Here is a 26,009-nt window from a genome sequence, read left to right as displayed (position 1 = left end):
GCCAAATCCCCTCTGATTTTCAGCAAAGCCATTTTTCACCCTCCCCTCTGTTTGTAATTTACTAGTATATTTTGTCCAGATAAACTGCATTCCCACCACACTTAATCCCCACTGCTCCCGCCCCTAAAAGCAGCATTAGATAAAGCAGCAGGTAAGCACCTTGAAAGGTGGAGAAAAATCACGTTATCATGCTTATCCACATAAACATGAGAATCTGTTTAGGCATTTCTGATGGGAAATTAAGTTCAAGGAGGAGGACAGCCCCTGTCCCTTTAAGGAGCCGAGATAGCTTTATTCAAATAAACCCACATCCGACAAGCACGGTCACATCACCACACCAGTAACAGCAGTGGACACTCCCAGGAGTCTCTTGTGATTCACACACCCCAAGAACACCAAGTTTTGCTCACCGCTAATAAAAAGCACAAGCATTTTCAGACACATGCTTAAGGTTTACAAGCTACAGTGCAATATGGGAAGAAAAAATGACTAAAGACAAAGCTATTTTACACTCACGCCTTCTCCAGATTTCCCGCATCAGCTGGAAAAAGTGGAAAAGCCCAAACACTGGAAGACTGACAATCTGATCTCACCAGATGCTCTTTTAGCAGCACAGTAGATGTGTGCCACAAGGGGATGGAGGTAAGCAGCAACATTTCTGCCTTTCATGGTTTCAAGTAAAAATCCATCCCAGTTCTCATATCCACAAATAAAAAGTCTTAAATCCTAGAATGGTTAAAAAATAATATTACTTGGGGTGCTACAAATACACAAGCATAATAATTTCAGACTTATTGTAGGTGGCATCTTTATTTAGGGGTGGTTTTCTTTTTTAAATCCTTCTTAACCATGTACAGAAAGCGCAGACTGAAACAACAGTGCTTCAGAACATGGCTGTGAAAACAGCGTACAAGCCGAGATGGCTGGGAAAAGGGCAGGAAGACAACTCTTACAGCTATCCCACAGCAGCACAGCACAAGCAGAAAGGACACTTGCAGCAGAATGGTTATATTTTTTTTTAATGGACATTTAAAGACACAAGTTGCAGCAAACATTCAGAACCATGAGCAGCACTGCATGCACTTTGGCTGTAGCATGCTTGAATCCACATGAGGAAAGATGAACTTGTAGGAATCTACAGATCTTCAACTGCAGATGCTGCCAACCATTTCTTTTGCTCTAGTAGCTAGGTTTGCCAGAAATTCTAGGAAGCAAGGCATGATCTGCAAATAAAAAAGGGCCAGGATGTTAAGACAACGTCAAATACAGCCAGCAAGAGTTAGCAATAAATGTCAATACTAAGAAGCTAATTAATCCATACCACCCAGACCCCTGCTGTTCACTATGGGACAGTAGCGGAGCCAAGGCACTGCAGCTAGTCCGGACAGAGAACTGCTTTTCATTTCAGAGGCAGCATTTTCAGCTAATTGAAGAATTGCATCAGGTTTGTCTTGGGACTGTCTAAATATTTTTCACATCCCAGAGAAAAGAAAAAAGCTTTATAAAGTGAAAACAGGTTTTAGGGAAGTCATTAGCTGGGCTCAGTTATCATGATTCACAGGGAAACTTCAGAAAGCGATTCACTTAGTCCAGAACGACAGGAACCCCCTACCCTTGCACTGGGGGCTCTCACTGCAGTCAGAGGAAACGGAGCGCCCGAAACTTGTGTGGATCGGGACCTAAAGCAGCGACAGAAGGCAGGTGGCACTAATAAATTAATTTAGGAGAGGTTCTTTACCACTACATCACAACGTGTTTTTTCTTTTTTTTGAATTATCTGGCCAAGCACAGTGAACTGTGGCAAGTCTAGGAAAGGGATAATTTAACAGCACAATAGCTGGGAGCCTGCTCTTAGTTACTCACTCACTCTTAGGCTCCCTAAATTCAACAGTGAGTGCCAGCTTCAATAGAGGCAAGCTATGAACAGCACAGAAAAGAAAAGCTGGGCTTATGCCAGCGTTCAAAGCCATGACATAAACCAGTTCTAAATGATGAAGGTCTAGTTAATGTGCAGAAAGATTTTTTAATTTCTCTCATAACCACTTTATTACAAAATATTCATCTTTTCCGCAGCTGAGAGCCAGGTAATTCTCTCAGTAAAGCAATACTCATAGCCTGGGATTGCTGCTCAGTCTTGTAAAGATGGTTAACAGCAAATGCCATTATTTTAATAGCTATCCTATGCCTCACACAGTACAGTAAAGTTCTGAAGAGAGACTCATTAGGCACTCACTAGCCCTTCAGGACCCTTGATGCGAGCAAAGTCTGATGAAAAAACTCAAATATGTATTTCAGGGTTAAAAGAAGTCAGGAAATTTAAATAGAAGAGTCACATCTTAAGGCATGCCTCTTTGCATAACCATATCCCCAACAACCTTATTAGCATTCTTTACCAGAGCCACTGCAGGTAGGCAGTGACTTTTCCCAATTAAATGGCTCATTTTGCAGCCAGCAGCTACCCGCTTGGTTAATGGCACCTTTGGCCCTCATAATGCCAATTTAATGAGGACATTTTCCACCATTTAGCACTGCCAGATTTTGTCAAGCTATTAGTCACTGCAAAGCCTCTTGGAGTTTCACAATACTATCTTTGTGCAGCCAGAGCTTCTCTCACCACTTATATTACATTAACACTTAGTGTTTAGTAACACTGGCACAGCAGAGGCTCTCGTGCACGTCACCCAAGAAAGGGCCGTGACACACTGAACTATTAGGATCTATCGGTATCTGTGCTCCTTAGCAGCTCGCTGCCTCAGAGCTCAGGTTCCTTTGCCATCACGCTAGCACAAAGACACCGCAGAAACCAACTCAAAAGTCATACTGTGCTCAAATATATTTTTGCTTTTTGACTTCCATGTTACCAGCTAGAACATGATGCACAAGGAAACTTCTTGTCTTAGGAAACATGGCAAAGCATTCCAGTGATGCACTTACTGGAAGTCAGAAGGACTTTTAAAAAAAGCCTTCAGGTTTAGCATTAATTTTTCACTTTGATTATGGAAATAATTTTTTTTTTCTTTCTTCATTATGCCTAGGACACAATCTCATTATCTTGCACATCTGTGACACAAACATTTTTTCGTGTTTTCTGTCAAACTGCAGTTGCTTGTTTTGATAATCTCTCAGGCACTGTAATATATATGTTTTAAGTTCTCAACAGGAGTATCTTGTTCTGACTGACAGCTGCCCTTAAAAGGATGCACTTTGGGAGCAGAGAAAGGCAGTTTGAGGAAGTGAAATGAAGAAGTTTATCAGAAGAGTGTTTAAGGTTGCTTACAAAAATTACTGCATTAGCAAAACGGAGGAACCTGAAAGCACTCACCTGAAGTAGAAGTTTACCAGCAAAAAAAGATGAAAAAATACTGAATTTTAAGTTCTTTATGCAACTATGCACCAGCAGCAATATTTTTTTTTAAATTTTTTATTTGCCCATGTCCCGTAAGAAGTCAGAAGGACAAGTACTAACCCAAGGACTTCTACCCAGACACTACTTTGGTAACATACTGAGGTTTAGTATGTTTCCAAGAAATGGCATCATACCTACCTTCAACATTTGAAGCAAGTTCCAGAAGTCAGTCCTGTTCTCAGAAATAACTCTAGGAAGGAAAAAGACCTTCAGTTTGTTGGTCGTTTTTTTTTTTTTGCCGGAAGGAGCACTGGGCTGGGGTTTTTTTTTCCCCCTGTGTTGTTCCCTGCCCCCACCCAAAAGCAAGCATGACTATAAAGCTGCATTTCAGAGGACTGCTAATTGCACCTTCTGGCCAAACACTCAACACCCTTGGAAGTCAAGATGTTGTTGGCTGAGCATTTTATTAATGTTGGGAACCGGGTGCAATTTCCTCCATATATACTAAATCCACACCCAACTGTTACTACATGTTTCTACATGTATTTCATGCCAATACTTTGGAGACAACAAACTTAAGTGCCCTTCCCCCCCCCCCCCCCCCCCCCATCTCCTCTGCTGCCAGGTGCGATCATCAATATCTACATAATGCTAAACGCTGCAGAACTCAAGAGCTGCCCTTTCACAGACAAAACAGGCAGCAAGCAAGGACATGTAGCAGGCCATAAAGGATTGTTGAAGGCAAAAATAGAATAAAGCTGTCACTTCTATTTGTCCTTGGGAAAAAAAAAAAAAAGGAAGAACCTTCTCCTGATGCAGTTAAAATTAGCATCATTTTAAATGCTTTTCAAAAGATTTTTGCTCCATCTTCCGCTGATTCTCTGGAGAAAGAGGTAAGCAGGGAAACAATGTCAAGCTACTGATCTCTGAGCAGTTACAGGTTTCAGGCACAGGAAGTCTCAGTCTCTGACCCCTAACGACATTAATGTGTCAGGAGAGCAAACGTCCAAGGTCTCGGGACCGTTAAAATAAAGAATACTGGAATTTGCCATTCCTCCATTAATAAAAGACATGGAGGAAACTTGAATTAGCTTTTAACGTAGCATGATAGTAAAACATAGAACATGACGGTAGAAAAGTCACATCTCTTATCTGTCACATAAACAAGATATTCATTAAGAGAACGACTGCCACACCGAAGGACAGGGCTAGCTTCTGCACCCTGTCCCTCCACAGCTGTCCATCCTTCACGATTTAAGATTAGCATGAAATAATTGTCAGGTCGCTCACCATTGCTGAGTGCTCACAGGTTTCAGAGCACTAGCAAAGGCACAGCCTTTTCCTTTCTGCCACCTAATGACACAAACACGGCACTACAGCCACATCTGCAACACGAGCTGGGGCAGGGAGCTGTTCAACAGGCTGCTCACCTCGGGGCTTTGAGACGACCTCCTGGGTCTGCCACTCTGCCAGGTCACACAGCTTTCTCTGAAAAAGAAGTGGAAAATATAAACAGCGTTTATTTTAGATTATTAGACATGCTTCAAAGCCTGGTTACACTGTTACTGTTTCGCTGATGACAGAAATGTGAAAGGCCCAGTAAAGAGAAAGAAATACGCAGACATATTGCTACTTTCTGATAGGAATAGGGTCAGGGCTGCCAGCATGTGACTCCCAGGATGTGCTTCCAGTGAGGTCACCAACTCACCAGATGGTTTTAGACAATCACTTTAACTAATTATTCTGTAATACAACAGGATCCTACCATTCTCAAGCCTAAACAGAAAACTACAGTCTTTCTGCTGCACATCCACTACAGGTCACACAGAACACCCTTCTATTCTATTATACAGAGCTCTCACATCTAAGGCGATAAAAAAAAAACCCACACCAAAGGGAGGCTCAGTTTCTTGAGTCTCCTATTAACCAGCTTATTTATAAATAATGTCAGGCTATCAATCACTCTGGGTGCTCACGGGTTTCAGAACAACCGAGCGTAGAACATAGCCTGTCTCTCTATGCCACCTAATGACACAAAGATGCCACAGCAGCCACCTTTGCAACGCCTGTGGCAGGCTGAACTCCCCCCAAATACTAAAAAAGGTGAGTTACAGATATTTCAAGGTTGGATCACCTACTCAGAAAGTAGTATTACAAAGGTGTTTGGTGCACGTGTAGATACTAAACGGAACACACCACTTAAGAGAGTTAACAGGATGGCTGAAGCTTACTTAGGACAGTCTTTGTCTTAGGTACCACTTACCCTCGATTTTATAAGGCTCACAATCTTTTAAACTTCACCTTTTGTCTTCTGCCAGGCTGAAGGAAGATAAAAAGAATACAGTTAATAACAAGCGTTTAGTTGACTGTGTAACAACCTTCTTTGTGAACCGCACTTCACAGAAAACCAGAAGATTAAAACCCAATTTAAAAAAAAAGCCTTGCTGAATCGATTCACTTTAGTTACTTAAATCTTTAAAAAAATATTTCCCTCAAAAGTGCAACCCTTAATTTTCTCCTGTTTTTCAATGGAAGTACAGCCATACTTGCATTAAATCCTAGTACATTGCTATACATTAATTTATAATATACTCCATCACACCGCACACAGCGTGCCCGGAGCCATGAGGGCAGCGGCCGGGGCCTCTCCCCGGCCATGTGGCGGAGCGGGGGTCGCTCTGTCCCGCCTGAGGCCCAGGCGGCTCGGGAGGGCGAGCACGCAAGCCCGGGGCCCAAAGCCTGCGTTGCCCGGGGGCCGCACGACGCAGCACGGACCGCACCTCACGGCCCGGCAGCCCGCCCTGCTGGACACAGCACCCGCCCGCCCCGCCGTGCACACCTGCCGCCTCCTGGCCCGGCGGCCATCTCCTCACGCCGCAGCCGCCTCCTGGCCCGGCGGCCATCTCCTCACGCCGCAGCCTCCCCGCCTGCGGCGCCGGGGCAGAGGCGCGACCGGCCGCCGCCAGGGCCCGCCCTGAGGAAGCCCCGCTGCAACATGGCGCGGTAAGGGCGGCCCGCGGAGAGCGGCCGGGCCCGACCCACAAGAGCCCTCCTGGGCCAGCGCCGCCTGCCCGCGCCCCGGCCCCCCCGCAGCACAAGCCGCCCGCCTGAGGGGGCGAAATGCGCCGGCCCCCTCCTCAAAGCCCTGGGCGGCTGCGGCCTCGCCCGCCTGAGGGAACCCCAGACCTTCCTCACCCCACCGGGCCCGTGGCAGACCAGCGCCTGCGCCTCTGCGCACCCCCGCGCGCGGAAAGGCCTGCCGCACTCCCGCCTGCCGCTTATATAGGGCGGGCGGGCGAGAGCGTCGCAGGGACAGTCCGCGCGGCCCAGCGCTCCCACTAGCGCCCCCTGCTGGGCGGGAAGACGCAGAGTAGCAAGCGGCCCCGCCGCGACCGGGGACACGGGGCAGGGACAAAGATGAGAACGCGGAGGAGGACCTCCGGCCCAGACCCCTTCCCCACGCTGGGCCTGACCCCCAGCGCTGCGGGACTGCCCTACAGCCTCCCACCGAGACACGCGGCGTATTAGGGACGGGATTTCCCTTTTCCCAGGCGCACCCTGGAGTCCCCCACTCCCTGAGGTGCTGGCAGAGGCTGGACTCGGAGGGTGTGCCCTAGGACAAAGCGGGGACCCTCCAACTCTGTGACACACCAGCTTCCTCCTTCCCAGGCTGGGAACACCCTTTACCCCTTTAAAGCCCATCCCTTGACCATAAACCTTTGCCTGAGACTCCCCCGTACCTTCCCTTTTCCCAAGAAAGCAAGAAAAAAAGATGGCAGGGCCCTTTATTTGCCAAGAAGAGGTGCGACACACAAGCTGTTTCACAAGAGATCACAAGCTCAGGAAGGCCACAGGACAGAGGCACCTCCTTGCAACAGGGACAAGTGCCAGGACACTGGCCCTGCCTGGCCTGGCTCTGTTTCCCTCTCCATTGCTTCAGGCAATGTTTTTTTGAGCTAGAGACCCACCACAGCTGTGACCGCCGTGGGATCTCTGTGCAGCTGCAGAGCTGGGGGGTCCCTTCCACAACCAGCCCAGCTCCACCAAAAGCTGGTGTTCTGGGTGCGGGGCAAGTCCGGCAGTGCCCGTGGGAGTGGAGCAGGACGCCCATCACTGAGCTGCTGGGCATGGCCAAGCTTGTCCCTAGGGCTTATTGCCCTCCGCTTTGCTCTGCAGCTCAGCAAAGGCCTCATTCTGCCGCCTCTTGTCTTTGGCGCGGATGATGGTCATCCTGAAGAGCTTGCAGTAGAGCTCCATGGCAGTGGGGCTGTCATCGTTCCCAGGGATTGGGTAGGTGATCAAACAGGGGTTGCAGTTTGTGTCCACCACCCCCACCGTAGGGATGTTCATCTTGGCAGCATCCCGGATGGCCACGTGGGGCTCAAAGACATTGTTGAGGCTGCTGAGGAAGATGAGGAGGTCGGGCAGGCGGACTCCAGACCCGAACTGGATATGGGCATTGGTGAGGAGGCCGCCCTGCCAGTAACGGGTGTGGGCATACTCCCCACAGTCCCTCGCTGTGCTCTCGACCAGGTGGCAGAACTGGCGTTTGCGGCTGACGAAGAGGATGATGCCCTTGCGGTAGGCGATGTGGGCGGTGAAGTTGAGGGCCAGCTGGAGGTGCTGCATCGTCTGATCCAAGTCGATGATGTCCTGATCCAGGCGGCAGCCGAAGATGTAGGGCTCCATGAACCTGCAGGGGGAGGGCGACACAAGGGGACGCGGGGACAGGGTGTTACAGCCATGGAGCAGCGTTTCTAAATGTGGCGTGGCACCGCTTCTGTGGCTTCTACCTTCCCACACTCCAGCCCCCAGCTGACACCAGAGGTGCTCTCTGCAGGGAACCCTCGCGCACAGTGTCTGCTCCACCTGGGCCTGGGGGCTGCAGGTCTCACCCCCACTCAGTGCCTGTGCTGAGGGGGCGCCCTGCACTTCTGCGGGGCACTAACCATGGCCAGGCTGCAACACGGGTCCGTGCGGGCACTTCCAGACACAGACCAGTCTAGTGCAGCCTCCGCAGGCTGGTGTGGTTCCAGGGAATCGCTCCCGCCGCCAGCAAGCACTGGATCACTGAACAGGATCACTCACCTATGCCGACAGCCCTTTTTGTGCCCCAGGTGCACCCGAGCATCAAAGAGATCCTTCAGGGAGAAGAGCTCCTTCACATTGAAGAAGTCGGGGTGGCTGAGAGGCTCGGACAGCAGCTTGTCACCCGCAGCTGCGGGAAGGGAAAACACAAATAAATCCCTGTCCCCTCCCGCTGTGCCTGAGGGGACGAGCCGGGCCAGGGCCACTCAATCACGAAAAGGGCCTGGCGACACCAGGGGTGACAGGCGACCCCGTGATGCCGGGACTCGGCTCGTCCCGCGTTTCCCCGGGGAAGGGGCCGAGGGCGGCAGGACTCACCGCGGGGCTGGGCCGCGGGGGCCGCTACGGTGCTGAGGAGCCGCGGGGCTGCTGCGGGGAGAGAAACAGGGGGGGTCACCGGGGGCGGCGAGGGTGTGTATGTCACCGGGGGGGGCGGGAGGGGTGTCACTGGGGGGGGGGGGGGGTACCGGGGGGGGCGGGTCACCGGGGGGGTGGGAGGGGAGTCACTTGGGGGGGTGTCACCGGGGGGGGGCGGGTCACCGGGGGGGGCGGGAGGGGAGTCATTTGGGGGGCGGGTCACCGGGGAGGTTGTCACCGGGGGGGCGGGTCACCGAGGGAGGGCGGAGGGCCGGGCCGGCCAGGACCCGCTCACCTGCCCGCAGGAGCCGCGGCACCGCCATGCTCCCCGCCCGACAGCCGCAGGGGCAGCAGGAGGAAGACGGCGAGGAGGAAGGTCAGGCGGCGCCTTCCGCTTCCGGCGCGGCGGGCAGCCCCGCCCCCACCCCCCCGAGCCCCGCCCCCCCGAGCCCCGCCCCCCCGAGCCCCACCCCCCCGAGCCCCACCCCCCCGGCTCGGAGCGACCGCTGCCCGCCCGCAGCGCCCCGTCGCCGGGTAACGCGCGGCCCCGGCGCCATGGCACAGCCCGGCCCGCGCACCAGCGAGCTGTACCGCACCAGCCCCGGCCTGCCCGGCCGCTTCCAGCAGCCCGCCTGCTTCCAGGGCTACGGGTGAGCCTGCTCCCCTCTCCCCCCCCCCCGCCCCGCCCCGCGGAGCGCTCCCCCGGGCAGCCCCGCTCCCACGCGCGCTCTCTCTTCTCCCCCTGGCAGGATGCCGCAGCCTCACCCCCGGTACCGGACCAGCAGCCAGGCGTACGGCAGCAAAGCCCCCACGGTGCACGAGGTGCCGGTAGGTTGGGCTGTGGGGCAAGGGGGCACCCCCGGGCATCAAAGGTTTGGCCTGTTAAACCACGGTACCTCTGCAGCATCCCCTGGCAACGACACCCCTCCCCCCATCACCCAAGGTGATGAAGATGAAGCACCTTCATCACCTCTGCAGCATCCCCTGGCAATGACACACACACCCCATCCCCCAAGGTGATGAAGTGCCTTCATCACCTCTGCAGCATCCTCTAGCAATGACACCCCCCACCCCCCCAAGGTGATGAAGTGCCTTTATCACAGCACCCAAACTCCAGCGCACGGCAGGTGCTGCAGGCATTGGCATTTAAAACATCTTCCTCCCCTTTTCCCGCTCCTGCAGACCTCTTTCCACGTCACTTCGCACACCTTTTCCAAAACTCTGGCACAGTGTGGCATGTACAGAAACAACGGGCTCAACACCTCCCTGGAGAAAAGCCATGTCACTGGTGTGGGCAACTTCATCACCGCCCATGACCACCTCGATTTCCACCCCAGCTACAACGCCAGCGGCCCCTCGCACTGCTAGCTGGCACCGGTGGCCATGGCAGTGCGCCGCCGCCACGGTTTATTGCTGGCTGCCTCGGTGAAAAACCAGAAAAAAACCAACAACCAAGCAAGCAAACAACAGCACTGACCTTGGCCAAACCATGCTGCTAAGCCTCGTGTGAAGGCATGACAGGAGCACGCCACCGTCACGCTGCAGATGCTGAATGCGGTTACGGGCTATTTCATCAAGAATAAGGCGGGTTTCGGCTCCTGTCATGTTGTTAGCGCCCGTGGGTGCAGGTCACCTCTCAGCGCAGCCTTGGGATGTCACGGGTGTTGCCACTGAGGACAGTAAAACTGTATAGACCATCAGGAAAATAACGTGGCACACTAAGCAGCAGCAGGATAATGCACGTGCTTCACACTATTAACCACGTTAAGTCAGGTTTCAATGAGAATTTTGCTCCTGAACACAGGGGAAGAGGAAAATAAAAATCTTTCAGTTCGGTAATGTGAGACTTGCTATTACAATGTGATGAACAACTACAAAATTAGCAGGTTAAAGGCAGCAGCACATTTCTAAAAATACACCCCAACCCAAACTGTTGTATGTACTTCTTTTTTAACAGCACACTACCCAGCCAAGGTCACAACTTTAGTTTTGGGGGAAAAGCAGTTAAAATCTCTGATCTCAAAACTGAATTCAGTAATTTGTTCGGAAAAACACATACAGCCACTTTGGTACTAGACAAAACCCACTAATTTACAGAACTAACGTTATTAGGAATAGTATCTTAACTTAAAAAGTTTTAATGTGATTAAATGTCAGTTAAATAGCTCATATGAAGTATTTTACTTAATTGTAGGCAGCATATAGTTATAAATTCTAGAACAATATGTATTACATATATATATTCCCTTAACCTTTTCTTTGTCACTAATGAGCCTTTAAACTTCTGCCTCATGTACCACATATCATTACAAATTAAGATTTTGAAGCTGTTTCTGTACTATTTAATGAATAACCAAATTGCATATTTTCCAGAGTTATTCAAGAAGCCTTTGAATTTCTTTTAGAAAGCATGTTCATCTTTCTTACCTCTCAAAATGACAATATTTTAAGGAATTATTCAAATAAAGACAACTAATCAAAAAGAAAATGTTTTCTAAAGTTTTACTGTAACAACTATAGTTACACAGCCAGTGAAAGTGCATCATTCAGACAGTAGCTGTGCTAAAAAGGAACCTTGGCGTGTTCGGCTTAAAAACTAGTCTTGAAGAGAAACTAGTCTGCCTGTTTATGGATGAGGAACAGTCCTACTTTACAGGTGTAACATAGTGATAGTATATATTTAAAATGAGCATACTACTATTCTAGGTGTTTGCTGGAAAAAAAGATTAAAAAGTGAGTATAATCATACGTCCAAATACCACTGCAAATTATATTCTTTGCATGTTATAAATATTCCCTATTTGTGTCATTTTTATAAAGCCTTATAAACTGCACAGGCAGCATATACAACTACCTGACGGGCTGTAGGCAGGGGGGGTCGGTCTCCCCCCCCAGGTAACAAGCGACAGGACAAGAGGAAACAGCCTCAAGTTGCCCCAGGGGAGGTTTAGATCAGATATTAGGAAAAAATTCTTCACCAAAAGGGTGTTGAGGCATTGGAAGGGGCTGCCCAGGGAGGTGGTGGAATCCCCATCCCTGGAGGTGCGTAAAAACCACATAGATGTGGTGCTTAGGGACATGGTTTCGTGGTGGGCTTGGCAGTGCCGGGTTAACGCTTGGACCCGATGATCTTAAAGGTCTTTTCCAACCTAACTGATTCTATGATTCTGTACTTAAACACACCCGTAAGGTATTCTGTTAACAATGTCACTAAGCAAAATTCTGAAGTCCAAAACAACTCAAGTGTGTCAGGTCTGTATTTGTGCTTTTTTTTTTTTTCACACATTCAGACCACAGCGTAGCTACAGGCCAGGTTTCAATCACACCTACCAAACAATTCCAGTTTTCACTGCAATGCATTTGGTTATCTCAAACAGAAGAATAGCTGGCTAAACTCACCTTTGCTGAAAACACACCAATACATTGGAACAAGTAAATCCGCTAAGCAGAAATGGGTCTGAAAAGTTAACTTTAAAAATATTTAACAACCGTCTATCATTCACTGTTATTCTACTATCAGACTCTAAACAGTAACTTGAGCTTCTCATAACTTCCCTTTCTTTTCCTGAAATGAAAAAATAACATAAAGTGCTAAATGAATATAAACAGTTACGACAATTTTACACATACTTTTATCCACAGATTTTCTGCAGGTGGAATAATTCAGGGATAAGACTGCCTCTTAAAAATATAAATTTAGTGGCTTTTCTCACATAGCTTCCACTCGTTTTCATACTTCCATCTAAAACCACCCACCTCTTTTCTTCCTTGCCTTAACTTCTTCCCTTTTTTTTTTATTCTTGAACTGAAACCAGTTCCTTTGAACAGTTTTGCATCCAATTCACTTCCACTGAGGTTCGCTGAGAAGGGAAGACACAAGCTTCAGTCACAGCCAGCCCCGAGACATGCCTCTACACACTGATTTGCTTGAAGACTACGCTTAGTACTTGGGTCAAAGACTTATTTCCCTTGTATTTACTTTCCTACATCTCCCTATTTTAGTGGGCTTAAGAAATAGTGATCCGTTTGTTCAGATGTTAAGAGACCCAATACACACAAGAAATACCTGTACAAATTCAAAATATCATCCCAAAGATGACACGTTCACTGCAGATATTCTACCCAAAACAGTCTCTTTCTGCTCTGTATTTTGAAAGCACGATTTTCATGTTTGCAGACAAAAAACTATGTTGGGCTGTACTATCAGACCAAGCCAATCTGCAGTTCTTAAAGGTTTGAAAAAATTAAAAGCATATACATCAATAAAAGAAATGGTGGCAGAGATGGTGAGTGCCTTCCTTGTGTAAAAAGCAGCCACATGTCAAAACACATGTTCCTAAAATAGCAGCAAAGAACTGTTTATAAAAAATTAAGGTAGCCCTTGTGGTCCCCTGAGGATCGTTGAAGACTGCCCTTCCTGAAGTACAGAAAAGCAGTCACTGTCATAAAAATAAACAATATTCCTACTTTCAAAGTCCTCAGCAAGCACAGATTTATCTGAGAACTCTGGTACTGCAATCAGGATGCCGTAACCTACCAGCAGCAATAATAAAATATACTGAGTAGTTTAATAATGTAACAACCAAATTACCAAAACCCCACCCCCAAAACAAAACAACTTATTCGCATGCTTGAGCGTACCTGGGTTCATGGTTGCCTGCACATATCTACTGCAATAAAGAATCAAATTAAGGCCTTAAGAGGGTTGAAATAATGGAAAAAGGAGCTTGTTCTGGGCAATCACTAGAACTATCATTGCAGCGCTGAAAAGGGCCAGGAGGGACATACAGTCCGTGCCTGCTCTACGGTTGGCTTCCTGTTATAACTGGTATCAATAGGAAGAACGAAAAAATGCTTTTGGTACTGTACCTATCAAGGTTCAACCTCAAGAGATTTGTACTGCAGCAGCACCGCATGTGTGGGATTCTTGCTCATGAATCTATTCTCACTCAATATAATCTTTCTGCTCTCCAGTTGTTCAACCTCTAATCCATAATGTATAAGAGTTTTTTCTTATGGCTTCAAGACACCAGATTTTTCTACTTTGAATGAGTGATTAGAACTGTACCCAGAATGATGCTACTGCCAGAAGAGCTGTGGCATTCTTAGTGCTGCGGCACCAATTCCAGAGATGTTCACTGACATTCTGTTCAGAGTAACAGCCCCTGTGGGTGCTTGCTCCTCCTTGGCAAGTCAGCAATTCTCATGGGACAAACTCTGGAAAAATCACTTCCTGAGACCAAATAAGTCTTGGAGGTAGAAGGGGACACCCATAGCATACTGGTGCAGAAACACCAAGGGCACCAGGCTGGTTTGCATATCAAGGCAACCTGCCTTCCCTCCCTCCCACCCTGAAGACTAGCTCAGCCTCCTTGCCTTCTAGAACCTCAGTGCTGTGTATCACAACGTCCCCCCCATGAGTAAAAAGGCATGTTCATCCCACCTCTGCACCATCAAGGGCTCCTCGACTTGCTACCACCAGTCTTCAACGGCAGAACAGAAAGGATCATGAGCTAATCCTGGAGGCTGCAGAAGCTGTGCTACAGAGGATGCCATTTAGAGATGCAGTGCTTTCCAACTGAATCACAGATCTCACCTGCTGAACTCTGTCTCAAAAACAGGAAGCCCTTTTTGCTAACCCTTCTGGCACTAAGAGAGGGGCAAGCACAAGGGAAGACTCCACTTCTTGACCACAAATGCCAGGAAAGAACACTGCTGTTAGGGTTTTGCTAAAATGACAAGCACATGACAGAACAGCCACAACTTTTTTTTGCCTCTGTCCTTCGTAGATTCTCCTTCATTTTTTGTTATTAAGAACAACATCCCTTTAAACAGACACATCTTTAAAGATTTGGATTCCATTTCAGTCACAAGGAAATCAGATGCTGCTGTCACATAGGAGATCAGAGTCTTGGCGAGCGGGTGGCTGAAGACAATAGGAGGCAAGAAGCAAGAGCAGCTGGTGGCCTGCGATCCTGTTCCCAGGTTCGGCTAACATGAATGCTGTGACTGTCTGCAAGGGTGACATCCTTCACTCACAAATCTTATTGGCGCAGGTTAATTACATCTTCGGACTACAGTCAGGAGGGAAAAAAGGTAACGCAAAACCACTGACACAAACCATAGCAGCACTCTGGTTTCATGGTCCATGGTCAGAACCCCATTTATTAAACATTATAAACTTAGCAATGTACACCATTTCCTATATACAAATCAAGTTTATCAATTTAAAAAAGTGCTGTTTAAAATTAGGTTTTATTTAAAGCACAAGATAATCAGACTTGTATCTTAACTGAATCAGTTCACTAGTAGTATTGAGAACACAGACACATCGACAGGGGCACAAAACACCTTTTAAGTCTTAATGTTGATTTACTGAAAACTTTGAGGAGAAACATTCAGCTTATTTTATACAAACAGTACATAGTGCTTCCACCATGTCTATTAAAGTTAAGTATATGGTTTAATCCTTTTAAAGCAAGGTACTCGGAAAACTTCTATTTTAAAATACCAGCCTATTTACCTATTCCAAACAAAAGGCCCAAATCCTGCAACTGAATCAAGGCAGACAAAAATATATGCCTGTGTAGAGGGACTGCAGGCATGTGAGCTAAGTAAAAAACACTTTTCCAAAGTATCCTACCACAAAAATGAGATGATCTAGCACACCCATCTTTTAAACAAACCAACCAGCCAACCTAAAGGACTATAAAAAGGTGGCCAGAGAGTAAGAAATGTCAAGTGACCACTATAAACATGTTTAAAATGTAACTGCACAACAGTATAAACACACAAACGATGTTGTTTATTTCTCTACATGCCACAGTTACTTGTTCCATTCTATGCTACGCCGTAGTTTGCCAATATTCTGCAAACACGATCACACCAGGGATACTATGCAATACTGGATCTGTTCTTGATGCTTTTGCTCCATTTTGCAACATTAAGGCCAGCCTCCAGGCTGCTGAACTGACTGAGAAACAAACTGACACTAAGTGGTAGTTTGGCTGAGAGAAATTCTGTAGAAGACCAGATTGAGAAGACATCGCATCAATTCACAGGGACAAGATGTAAGAACAAACTACTCAAAGGACTTCACTAAACACAAACAAAAAGGAAACAACCAGCCAATAGCTTAAATTCACACTTCTTGGATTTTTCAGTGAAACCAGTGTGGGGGCACTTTTTTTTTTTTATATGAACGTGCTACTTCAATCCCATTTAAAGTTAGTACAAATAAAAAGATAGTAGTGAAAAATTGCTTTATTCTGGCTGCTGGAAATGGAGGCAGACAAAGTGTTACCAGTATGAAAGAACAGTGCTGAAAATATCCTTGGCGTTTGTGTTAGACACTTCCTACAGCAAACCTAGCTTTGTTCTATTGCACAAAAATTGTTAATGAAAATAAAAAGTTCACAGAAATGTAACATTCTAGAAACCACTTTTGAAAAAGGAAAGTAAGGGCACTCAATTCAAGAAAGTTCATTCAGGAAACCAAAAGCCATCCTGTGGGTAACTGCAGGGCATCAAAATCAGCCTTCAGAATAACGAGGAATTGTTTCAGCCTTGCAGGCCCAACAGTACGGAAATCTAGCAAAATCCACAGAAATCACGATGTCTGAACAGACACACTCCTTCACTTTCTCAAACTGCCATTGTGCTTGGAATCACCCGCTAGCGGGAGGTTTCAGGTACTCAAAAGGTACTTTCAGCCGCTGAGATGGCTTTACACAGGACGTGCAGACAGACTGATCCACTTTATTTCCCTGAATTTGCATGTGTATCTTCAAGGATGGATCTCCCCACCTACCGCTGTGCTGACATTGCCGGAGTTCTGCTGAGTGAACTTGCCCAACAGTCCTCAGGGTGGGAGAACTGAGACCTCACGACACAGGATTGTCCTAAGGCAGCTTGAATGTGGCTTGAACGGGAACAGATGTCAGATAATCTGCTTCAAAAGTGTAGCATCGCCATCAAATGCTGTGTTTTTCTAGGTTCTCTAACAGATTGCCAAATGTATTCTGTGCACAAACAGGTTTCCTTTTGATATATGACTCGAGGCCTCATAACTTAAAGCGTGATTAGCCAGTATCTTCTTATCTACAGTAACTACAGCATCCTGTAGAAATGCAAGCCCTAAAAATCATTATAAAAATATTTTCTTAGAGCACTTTAAATAATTTACAAAATTCTACAAAAACTATGTATGTTTATCCATGATATCCCTGTTAAATAGAAGCATTTTTCACATTAGTGTGTATATGATATACAGATATCAGTGTCTCCCACCGACTCTCCTTTCACGTCTCAAGTTTTATCTGGGTAGTTACAATGATAGTTATTTTCTAAAAAGACTGTTACTGTAAAAAAAAAAAGTGTACTTACATATTTGAAACCTTTCTTTTCAAGAGGGAATCTGGGCAGTCCCCTGCAGGTAGGTCAGTAAATTCTGCACAGGTTTTGTCTGAAACTTCCTGCCCTTGGTCCACTTCACAAGCAGTTTCCCTATTCTGCAGGACAGGCATTTTTCCTTCCAAACTGGAGCTGGAGACCTGAATTTCTTCCTGCCTGTCACTGTCCTGGCAGATAACTTCCTCCTTCTTAATGCACATCTGCACACCGTTATCTGCACATGCTCCTCCACTAGTTTTATCCGCTGCTACTGCGGTCACATTTAGTTCCTGCAGTGGGCAACCTGAACTTGGATCTGGCCTCTTGTCCTGCTGGTTATTGTCTCCCTTACTGCACGTGTGTATACTTTGCTGAGATGCGTCTCTGCTAACTTTATCCACTTTTACCACTACTGTACTGTGTTCAGGGCATGGGGGATCTAAACCTGAATCAGCCCAGCTATCTTTGTGGGTATCTCCTTCCTCGATCCACATCTCTGTGTTCTCAGCTTTGGATGTTCCTCTGCAAACCTTATCTGCTTTTACTGCTGCCACGCTCTGTTCCTGCAAGGGGAGACTCGAATGTGAGTCTGACTGGTCTCCTGAAGCGCTAGCCTTTCTGGAACCCTCTGCTTCCTCTTCGATACACAAAGGAGCAGTCGCCAGGCTTTCACAAGTTTCTGCTACCTGGGTACTTGACACTTCCACAGTGAGCTTCTGAGAGAAGTTAGATTCTTTTATTGCTGTCGTACTCTCCCCACTAAGTTCGCCTTTCGGCAAGGGGGCTTCTTTTCCCTGGTTAAGCATGTCTGTATCCTGTGAAGCAACCTCTGTCCCTAACGCACCGCTCTGGGCGAGCAAACGCTCTGCTTTCTGCCTTTTGTTCAAAAGCATGGACTTCTTCCTGTCCCGAGCATATTTTAGACCTGCAATAAATTTACTCGAAATTTTTAGGTGAAAGGTATTCTTTCTTTTAGATCTAGACTTTGCATTGATTACTTTTCGTACTTTACAACCTTCATTTTTGCTGGTTTTAGGTGGAAGCGTTTTCTGCACTGACTCTGTATGAGGGACATCCTTTTTACCTGTTGCATTTCCAGCTAACTCACCAGCAGCAATACCTTTAACCCCCACCACTCCTTGCTTAGCTTTCGACTGACCAGTAGTATGAAGATTAACATTCTCTGCAGAGGAAGCAGATTTCCCACTGCCTTGTAACATTGCACTTTTCCCTTCTGTTCTCGGAGAGTTCTTCAACTCATCAGTTTGCTGAGACACCCCAGACTTTTTACTCTGAGCCAGCATGAGGTCAATCTCATTTTCAACCGGCTGTTGCTTTGCTTTTCCTTTATTAGCAGTTTGTTTGGTCACTCTCAGTAAGTCCAGAGTTGTATCATCTTTTTGTATCTCTGGATTGCTTGCAGAGTCTTTAGCCTTTTCTGCCAAAAACTTCCTAATTTCCTGTTCGATGCTGTCATCACTGTCCACTGAACTGCTGTCATCAGCATCTGACACAGCTGTGAAAGTACCTTTTCTATTTTTAGCTACGTGCAGGTTATTCTGGTTTGAGACTGGTTTAGGTTTATACCCTTTTTTAAGTTGTAAGTTAAACTCTAAGTTCTTCATGGTTTCCGGTTTTTCACTGGTACATTTGACATTTATGTTGTCTGGAGGATTTCTGACTGCATTCTCTTTCACAGCTTTTCTAGGTTTTGAGAGGCAGCTTTTCAGTAGCATGGGATTTTTACATTTCCACTCGTTTTGTTGGAGGCTACTAAATTCATCTAGCAGCTGAGTTTCCGTCTCGCTAAACCTGACTCTCTTCTTGCACTGAGATTTCTGGTCCTTGGACTTCTTCTTTAATTTTCTTTTAGACCGTAAAAGGTCCTTGATAGCACTATCAAGGTCCTCATCGCTATCCAGAGAACTGCTCTCATCATTCGAACCATCCCTCTCTTGTGTTTGGATGGTATTTTTCATGAGCTTTGTCGCACTACTCTGAACCTGCACGAAAGGATTTACGGAGTCCAAGGCCACACATCTGCCATCAGATCCAGTTAGTTTGGAAGACATCAGCTGCTGCTGCTGCCTGGTTTCTTTACTGCTGAGCCTCTGAGCATCACAGAGTTCTGTGGGGCTGCTCAGGGCACACTCCTCTTGGAGCACAGGAAATCCTGAGTAGCTACCTGGCTGGAAAAGTCCTATGTCCAGCTGCTCAGGTGGTTTTGATGCCCCTTGTTTCGCTATTCTGCCTTCCCTTTTAAGTCTCCTTTTACGACTCAGTGATAGCTTCAGTGTTTTGGGAAGAGAAGGCTCAAGGGTACCAGTGAGGCTGTTTTGATCGGAAGGCAAAGGCATCTGGATTGAGTGTGACAGGCTGGGAGGCTTTGTTCCAAGGTTTTCTGACTGTGCTTTCAGAGCCAAAAAAGCCCTGATTTCTTGCTCGATACTGTCATCGCTGTCCACAAGGCTGCTGTCACTTTCACAATGGGAGGACGAGAGAAGCTGGGGAGAAAAGGAGTAGTCTGCAGTGAGTGATTTGTTGTCACTTCCCATTTGGGATGGCATGATTGTTTTGGAAATATCAAGGATAGCTTCTGCACACATGAGTTCTGCAGATGTGTCTGCTCTGCAAGAGGCCTGCAATGTGAGCTCACAAGCAGCAATCTTGTTTTCTGGAAGTGCAAAGTGTCTGGCTTTTTTCAGTGGTTTAAACAGATTGTTAAATTCATTGCTGGTGCTTTCTAATTCTGTTGACTTTGAGTTAATTTCTTTCCTCTTGTTGCCTGTAGGGCTTTTATGAATTTCTGGTGAGGCACTTTTTGTTGAGCTAATTGTCAGGCTCGCAGAAATGTCTGCCATCCCCTTTGTATCAAATTGTTCCCTCTGCAAAGGGACACAGTCTGTTGCATGACCTGCCTCCTTCCTGATTTTCTCCAGCTGATAAAGCTGAATGGCTTCTTCAATGCCATCATCGCTACTTGAGTCAGATGCGTGCACGCTCTCATTGATAAGCACTCTTCTTGTCTCCCAGTAATTAGCTCCACTTTCTTCATTTTGCTCTACTAACCAGGGCTGGCTGGCAGTGGCCATTTCCAGATACGCTTGGTTCACTTGGCTGAAATCACTAGGCTCTGCCTGGATTTTGGACTGCAAACACTTGGACTGTGTGCTGGTTTTCTGTAGCTTGGCATGGTGTCTCAAGAGGAGTGCGTTACAACCTTGCTTTAGAGCACCACAGTTTGTTTTGTTTGTTGTTTCTTTGTTGCATTTTAGGACAGATCTGGCATGGGAATCTTTTTTATCCTCCTCAGTTACACACTTACTAATTTCTTGCTGCTTCTTCTCATTCAAGAACTGCACTATTTCAGCCTGTATGCTCTGTTCAAAAGAGTCATCGCTACTGATGCTCTGAGGGGAAGCAGGTTGTAGCCTTTTACCAATTCCCAGGTGGTCAGACAGGTACTCTTCAGAGAGCATCTCAGCTTTAAATTTCACGGGGAGCAGGTTACTAGCCATTTTGTTCTGTGAGAATTCTCTCTTAAACCTTTTGTCTCTGCTTAAATTTTCAGAACGCTCTGCACTCCTTTGCAATGACTGGTCACTTCTGCTCTTTGCTTTCAAGTACTCTTGAATAGCTTCCTCTATACCTCGGTCAACAGAATCGTCACTATCAGAATCAAGCAAGAGAGTCCCAAACCCCACATTCTCTTCCACTTCAGTGTCATCTGAATCAGCAGGGCATCCACACTTGGTATACTGAGGACGCTTCTGTAGCAATGCGGTGCTAGATGCGACCCTGTTACTAGTGCCCTTTTCACCCTTTTGTTTCTTCTGCATAATACAATCATACTCATTGTTCATACCCAGGGGAGACTCTTGACTTTGCAGGTTGTTTATGATCATCTGAACTTTCGCACTTACAGAGGTTCTAGTGACGTCCCCTTCGGATTCAGAGAAGCAAACGGGGTATCTACAATTCCTTGCTGGTCCAAAGGACTCCCATTTTGTCTGAAGAGCTACCAGAGGAGAAGCATTCATAAGGAACATTCTAGCAGACAACAGCGAAGTCCACAATGGAACAGATTTTCAAGCGGGGCTCTCTTCCATCCTACAACAAGAAAAAAAGGAGGAGAGTATTTTTTATTATGCATCTACCTTCTAGAAGTTCCATGCAATAATACTGGTTACATAAATTGCAAATCATTTACGCTCAGACATACTATGCCAGATAATCACAAGAGTTACTCCTCAACATCACTTTAACGGGTAAATCAGTCACTACTGCCATTAAGGATAAGACAAAGCACTCATCATTTGTGGTTTTCAGTACTTTCTGGCACAACCATAATCCAATTCAGGTAATTATCTTCACTTCTGAAACTCCTCCTGCACTTTCCATCGAAGGCTGCGCTCTTTACCTATGTTCCTAAGTAACCTAAGTAAGACCCACAGAGAACAACCCTGAAGATACTTCAGTGCAGAGGTGTGTGTGATCCCCTTCTGCACTAACATTGTCCAAATATTTTTGCGTGAAATATTGGCAAGACAGAAAGAACAATTTTAAGGGAACCTTTCATAAAAAAAGTGGAATTGGTGGGAGTGGAAAGCCCTGCAAAATACTTTGCTCCCTGTGTTTCCTTTGGCATAATTGCCCTTTTTAAAGAACTCCCACCGTGCGTAGCTCAGCTTCTTAGTTGTGATGAAAGCAACGTTGACTATGTCCACGTAGTATAAAATGGACAGATGTGAAGCAAGCCTGTCTGTGATCTGAGATGGTGGAACACAAACCAACACCTATTCAAAGAGCGGAGTAACTGTGTTAGCATGATGCCTGGACTCACACACTAGCACGACACAGCTTTTACTAGTTCTGGCTTGGCATTAAACACATACAGCTGACGGACTTGGGGCAGCTCAGAGAGGAAAGGGAGCTTATTTCTTCCCCAAAAATACTACAGAGCAATAACCCTCAGACATCAAACATTCTGGCCTCACTGCAGGATAAAAGCTCTTGATATACATAAATATTCAGGAGTTTGCAAAAGCAGGACGAAGATTATGAACTATTCTTTGTGCTACAGCAGAAAACCCAAACAGAATGAAGCCCCGTTTGGTGGAACAATGAAAAAAAGCCATCCAGAAAATGCCAGATAACACCCCAAAGAGTCCCACAGTCCCACGAGGACCGAAGGTTTCACCTGCAGCATCATTTGGTAGGATCAAACCAGCATCTGGCCGACAGAAGGCAGACAGCAAGCCCAACAAAAACCTACAGCAGCTGGGTGGTTCTTCACACCCGATCCACAGTCTCGCACCCCAAACCCAACGAACCCCCACTGCAGCAGGGCGCTGGACTCTACCGACCTACAGAGACATGCTTCTGTCTCCAAGTACTCTCCGACCTTGCCTTTGTCAATTATTCTCTAGTTCTGGTTTCGAATTAATCAGTGGCAATAAATATTTTAAAGAATTAATGATTCCAAACTCTGTAAAACTTATAACTCTATTTATTTGCTCCCAAGAATAAGGTAACAGACAACTAAGGAAGTCGATTCTTTATCGCTTTTTAGAAGAGCACGGTGCTCCAACAAAGAATACGACTTCTGTCAAAATTATTCTGGGACCTGCACTCAGGCAGCAGTTTTATTGCCATCTTGTTACCAGACCAGAATATTCTTTAAATCTTGTTGACCAAGGCAGGGTCAGCCTGAACATGCCTTACATGACATCTGCAGAGCACTTAGCTCCAAACACACCACTGATAATGCTTTTGCCGCTTCGTTCACCGGTTCTCTGCCGCAGAACATCTTAGCAGAATACACTTTAGTAGTGCAAGCTCTGGACATCCGTTTCTGATTTTCTTTTCCTCAGTGATAACTCATCTCAAAACATAATTCCTGCAGAATTAAAATTTTAAGTATAGTGATCAAGAACATCCCCGCTGGCTGGCTGGTACCCGGAGCAGCCCAACACACACTACTTTAACTTCAACCAAAGATTAAGTTTAGACTGACTCCAGCTCCGTGCACGCCAATAAAGCACCGTGCTCCCGAACGTTCGTGTATTTGGCCACGGATAAGCGGGAAGGCACCTCACCAGCAGCCACCACGGCTCAGAGCCCCAACTTCCAGAAAGGTGTGAATGAACGCACGATTTCTTAAACGGCCTCCAACACATTCACTAGGGCAAACATACGTTAAAAACATTTTTCCTTGTAATAAGCAGCTAAGGATGAAAAAAGACAGAAATCAGAATACCTAATTATCTTGAAGAAATGCAATTAACACGCACAAGCTCCCAGCTTCATTAAAAAAAACAACAACAAACCCCAACTTATTTCCTATTTAACCTATTTCCACAGTTTCCAGGAAAGGGGCAGGTGCCTTCGTTACCCCACGCCCAGACTGCAGCTGCCCTGCAAGAACTGCGGGGGGGTGCGATGGACTGCCCGGCCCCAGCACCCCAGCCAGGGCACCCACCCAGGGGTGCGGGCTCGGGGGGGCACCCACCCAGGGCACCCATGGGGGGGCGAGGGGACACCCGGGGGGGGGGGGGGGGCGAGGGGACACCACTGGGGCATCTGGAGGCTGCCTGAGGGGGAATGTGAGGGAATACCTATGTGGGGGGCAGCCAGAGGGGAAAAGGGGACACCCACTGAGGCGAGGAGGAGAGGAGGCCCTCACAGAGCTGGGGGACCCACGGAGGGGATGAGGAGGGGGGGGCACCCACGGAGGGGGTGAGGAAGGGACACGACGGGGACTGGCCGGGGGGCACCCCCAGGGGCTGCCTGAGGGGCCAGGCACGCGGCGGGGTGTCCTCCAGAGCTCCGTGAAGGGAAACGAGGACACCCACCCGGGGGGGGGGGGGGCGGGGGGCAGCAACCGGAGCGCTGTCAGGGGCCATGAGGGGACACCCACCCGCGGGGGACACCCCCAGCGGGGCTGTGAGGGGACACCCACCCACGGGGGCCGCCCGGCGGCGACGTACGCGGGGCCACCGCCGCGGGGCGCCCCGCCCGCTGCCCGCGGCCAGCCGGGCCCTGCCCGCGCCGCCATGGCTCCCCCTTCCCGCCTTCCGCCGCCCTCGGCCGGCCGCGCCGGGCCCGGACCTGGGCCTCGGCCTCCGCCTCGGCGGGGCCCCGCCGCGCCGCCCCGGCCGCCCCCGGCGCTCACCTGTGGCCGCCGCCGCCGCGGGGAGAGGCCGAGAGGGGTGGCGGTGGGGGCGGCCGAGCCCGGGCTCACCGCTCCGCCGGGCTCCGCTCCGCCGCTGCCCGCCGCGCTGGTGCAGGGGCGGGCGGCGCTTCCTTCCCTGCCCCCGGGGAGCGGGAGGCATGCGCCGCAGGGCTCCGCCGGGGAGGCGGGGGCGACCGCCCGGCCCTCGGCGGCCGCCGGCTCTGCCCGCCGGAGCGGCGGGGCGGGGGGGGGGCCGGGGCGGGCGGGCACAAAGGCAGGCGCGGCCGCTCCAGGGGGAGGCTGGAGCCGGTTCGGCGCCCGGTAGCGGACGGTCCGGCGGGGAGGAGCGGGGCTCTGGGGCCCTTTGCAGGCGCGGGGCGAGGTGTGGGCCGCAGCCCTGGCCCTGCTCGGCACCAGGCTTGCTCCCTGGGCGTTTGGGACCGGAGCCGAGCGCAGCCCACGGCAGGAGAGTAACTCGGGGTGCAGCGGGGGAGGCTCTAAACACGGGCACGACGCGCCACTGAGTGTCCCAGACCTAGAGTTTGGGGATGCAGGACCAGGGCAGAGGTTGAGAGCTGAGGCCTGTTTTTTCAGTAGCTGAAGCAGTTGGTGCGCGGGCTCCCGGAGTTACCAGGGTATCGGAGCTTTCACGTAGGGAAACAGGAAAGTTTTAGTGCTCTGTCTCTTCTCCGCGTGGCTGGTGAGCAGCTTTTCCCGAGGATGCGCTGCCAGCCGTGTCCTATGATCCCTGTGCTTCCTGAGCAGAACCAAGCCACAGGTTCCTTCTTTTTTGGGACACCAGTTTCAACCTGCTCATTCACTAAGAAACAGAGTGAGTCATAACTCTCGGTTTGTATCACAGGCAAAGTTTTCATTCCTGCTTTCCGGCAAACAAAATCCTGGTGCCTGAACCCAAAGTGCTGCCTATATTCCCTTTGCCAATGCGGTTTTTTTCTCCTGTGATGCTACAGAGGGAACCAGCATCTTCTGGCTGGGTGTTGCCAAAATCCCATGGGAAATGCTCAGGCTAGGAGATGTCAAGTGAACAGCAGTGGGGAACAGCAGGTACAAAGGGTCCCAGGCTGAAAAATGGGGTCCCAGCCCGTGGCAGTGCAGATGGGGCACCGTGCTTGTACCCCACTGGGCTCCTCTGCCCTAAGGGAAATTACTGCGGGTGTACAAGAGAGTAGTGGATGTCAGAATCAGGCCTGTTATCCTTAACAGGTGTCATCACATCTAATTATTCATTTTCTGTGTCACTTTTCATTCAAAGCTCCAGACACTTTGCTTGACTGATGTTGCCGTTTCTGCCGCAGCTTTGACAGCCTGTCGCAGCACCACAGCACAGCTCAGAAGTTTTTTTAATTCAAGAGTTAGATGGCAATTTCCTTACACAGTGATAAACACCGGTGAGCATTTAGCCTGGCTCCGAGGTGAATATATTCTGTCCTTGCAGGAGAAGGTGCTGCTGGCAGACTGAACCTCCCCTGTCCCTGTCCCCAGTATCGGTGCAGGGTTGGTGCCAGATACCGTGCCGTGCATCTGAGCTGCAAGGCTCTTCAGATGTTTTTGTGCTCACTCTGTGGGAACACACATCGCAAGATGTGGGGCTGACATATGCTGAGTGCTGTGGAACAAATTTCCACCTGCTTT

General features: G+C 48.4%; 3 protein-coding genes, 1 long non-coding RNA gene and 2 other non-coding genes across 10 annotated transcripts; 1 reads left to right on the top strand and 5 right to left on the bottom strand.

The window, feature by feature from the left end:
• Positions 1 to 783: 783 nt before the first annotated feature.
• Positions 784 to 6,597, bottom strand: LOC130154672 (uncharacterized). Of its 2 annotated transcripts, none has more exons than XR_008823818.1 (5): positions 6,186 to 6,597; positions 5,610 to 5,665; positions 4,777 to 4,834; positions 3,545 to 3,613; positions 784 to 1,223 (listed from the first exon to the last, which is right to left on the bottom strand). It is a non-coding gene; the product is annotated as an uncharacterized LOC130154672 (long non-coding RNA). The 2 variants fall into 2 exon arrangements; XR_008823817.1 differs by having other exon boundaries at positions 3,545 to 3,596; positions 6,186 to 6,596.
• Positions 4,620 to 4,753, bottom strand: LOC130155648 (small nucleolar RNA SNORA17). The gene has a single exon (XR_008824143.1). It is a non-coding gene; the product is annotated as a small nucleolar RNA SNORA17 (small nucleolar RNA).
• LOC130155647 (small nucleolar RNA SNORA17) lies at positions 5,290 to 5,422 on the bottom strand. Its single transcript, XR_008824142.1, has one exon. It is a non-coding gene; the product is annotated as a small nucleolar RNA SNORA17 (small nucleolar RNA).
• Positions 6,598 to 7,115: 518 nt separating the features above from the next.
• MRPS2 (mitochondrial ribosomal protein S2) lies at positions 7,116 to 9,196 on the bottom strand. 3 transcript variants are annotated; one of them, XM_056350945.1, is made up of 4 exons: positions 9,087 to 9,196; positions 8,753 to 8,803; positions 8,435 to 8,564; positions 7,116 to 8,039 (listed from the first exon to the last, which is right to left on the bottom strand). In XM_056350945.1, the coding sequence occupies exons 1-4, from the start codon at positions 9,112 to 9,114 to the stop codon at positions 7,490 to 7,492; spliced, it is 759 nt and encodes a 252-aa protein (XP_056206920.1). In that variant the 5' UTR covers positions 9,115 to 9,196; the 3' UTR covers positions 7,116 to 7,489. The 3 variants fall into 3 exon arrangements, with proteins under 3 accessions (XP_056206920.1, XP_056206917.1, XP_056206918.1); XM_056350942.1 differs by having other exon boundaries at positions 9,015 to 9,129; XM_056350943.1 differs by having other exon boundaries at positions 9,030 to 9,129.
• A 76-nt stretch (positions 9,197 to 9,272) lies between these two features.
• PIERCE1 (piercer of microtubule wall 1) lies at positions 9,273 to 10,635 on the top strand. The gene is made up of 3 exons (XM_056350946.1): positions 9,273 to 9,441; positions 9,541 to 9,619; positions 9,974 to 10,635. The coding sequence occupies exons 1-3, from the start codon at positions 9,347 to 9,349 to the stop codon at positions 10,157 to 10,159; spliced, it is 360 nt and encodes a 119-aa protein (XP_056206921.1). The 5' UTR covers positions 9,273 to 9,346; the 3' UTR covers positions 10,160 to 10,635.
• Positions 10,636 to 14,923: 4,288 nt separating this feature from the next.
• PPP1R26 (protein phosphatase 1 regulatory subunit 26) lies at positions 14,924 to 24,586 on the bottom strand. 2 transcript variants are annotated; one of them, XM_056350939.1, is made up of 3 exons: positions 24,357 to 24,586; positions 17,177 to 21,292; positions 14,924 to 16,927 (listed from the first exon to the last, which is right to left on the bottom strand). In XM_056350939.1, exons 2-3 carry the CDS (start codon positions 21,229 to 21,231, stop codon positions 16,888 to 16,890), a joined length of 4,095 nt encoding a protein of 1,364 aa, XP_056206914.1. In that variant the 5' UTR covers positions 21,232 to 21,292; positions 24,357 to 24,586; the 3' UTR covers positions 14,924 to 16,887. The 2 variants fall into 2 exon arrangements, with proteins under 2 accessions (XP_056206914.1, XP_056206915.1); XM_056350940.1 differs by having other exon boundaries at positions 14,924 to 16,910; positions 24,357 to 24,585.
• Between the last annotated feature and the right edge of the window lie 1,423 nt (positions 24,587 to 26,009).

This window comes from Falco biarmicus, chromosome 9 (assembly GCF_023638135.1).
Source record: "Falco biarmicus isolate bFalBia1 chromosome 9, bFalBia1.pri, whole genome shotgun sequence".
NCBI lineage: Eukaryota > Metazoa > Chordata > Aves > Falconiformes > Falconidae > Falco > Falco biarmicus.
The sequence above is the reverse complement of the archived record's forward strand: the minus strand, read 5'-3'. Positions and strand labels throughout refer to the sequence as shown.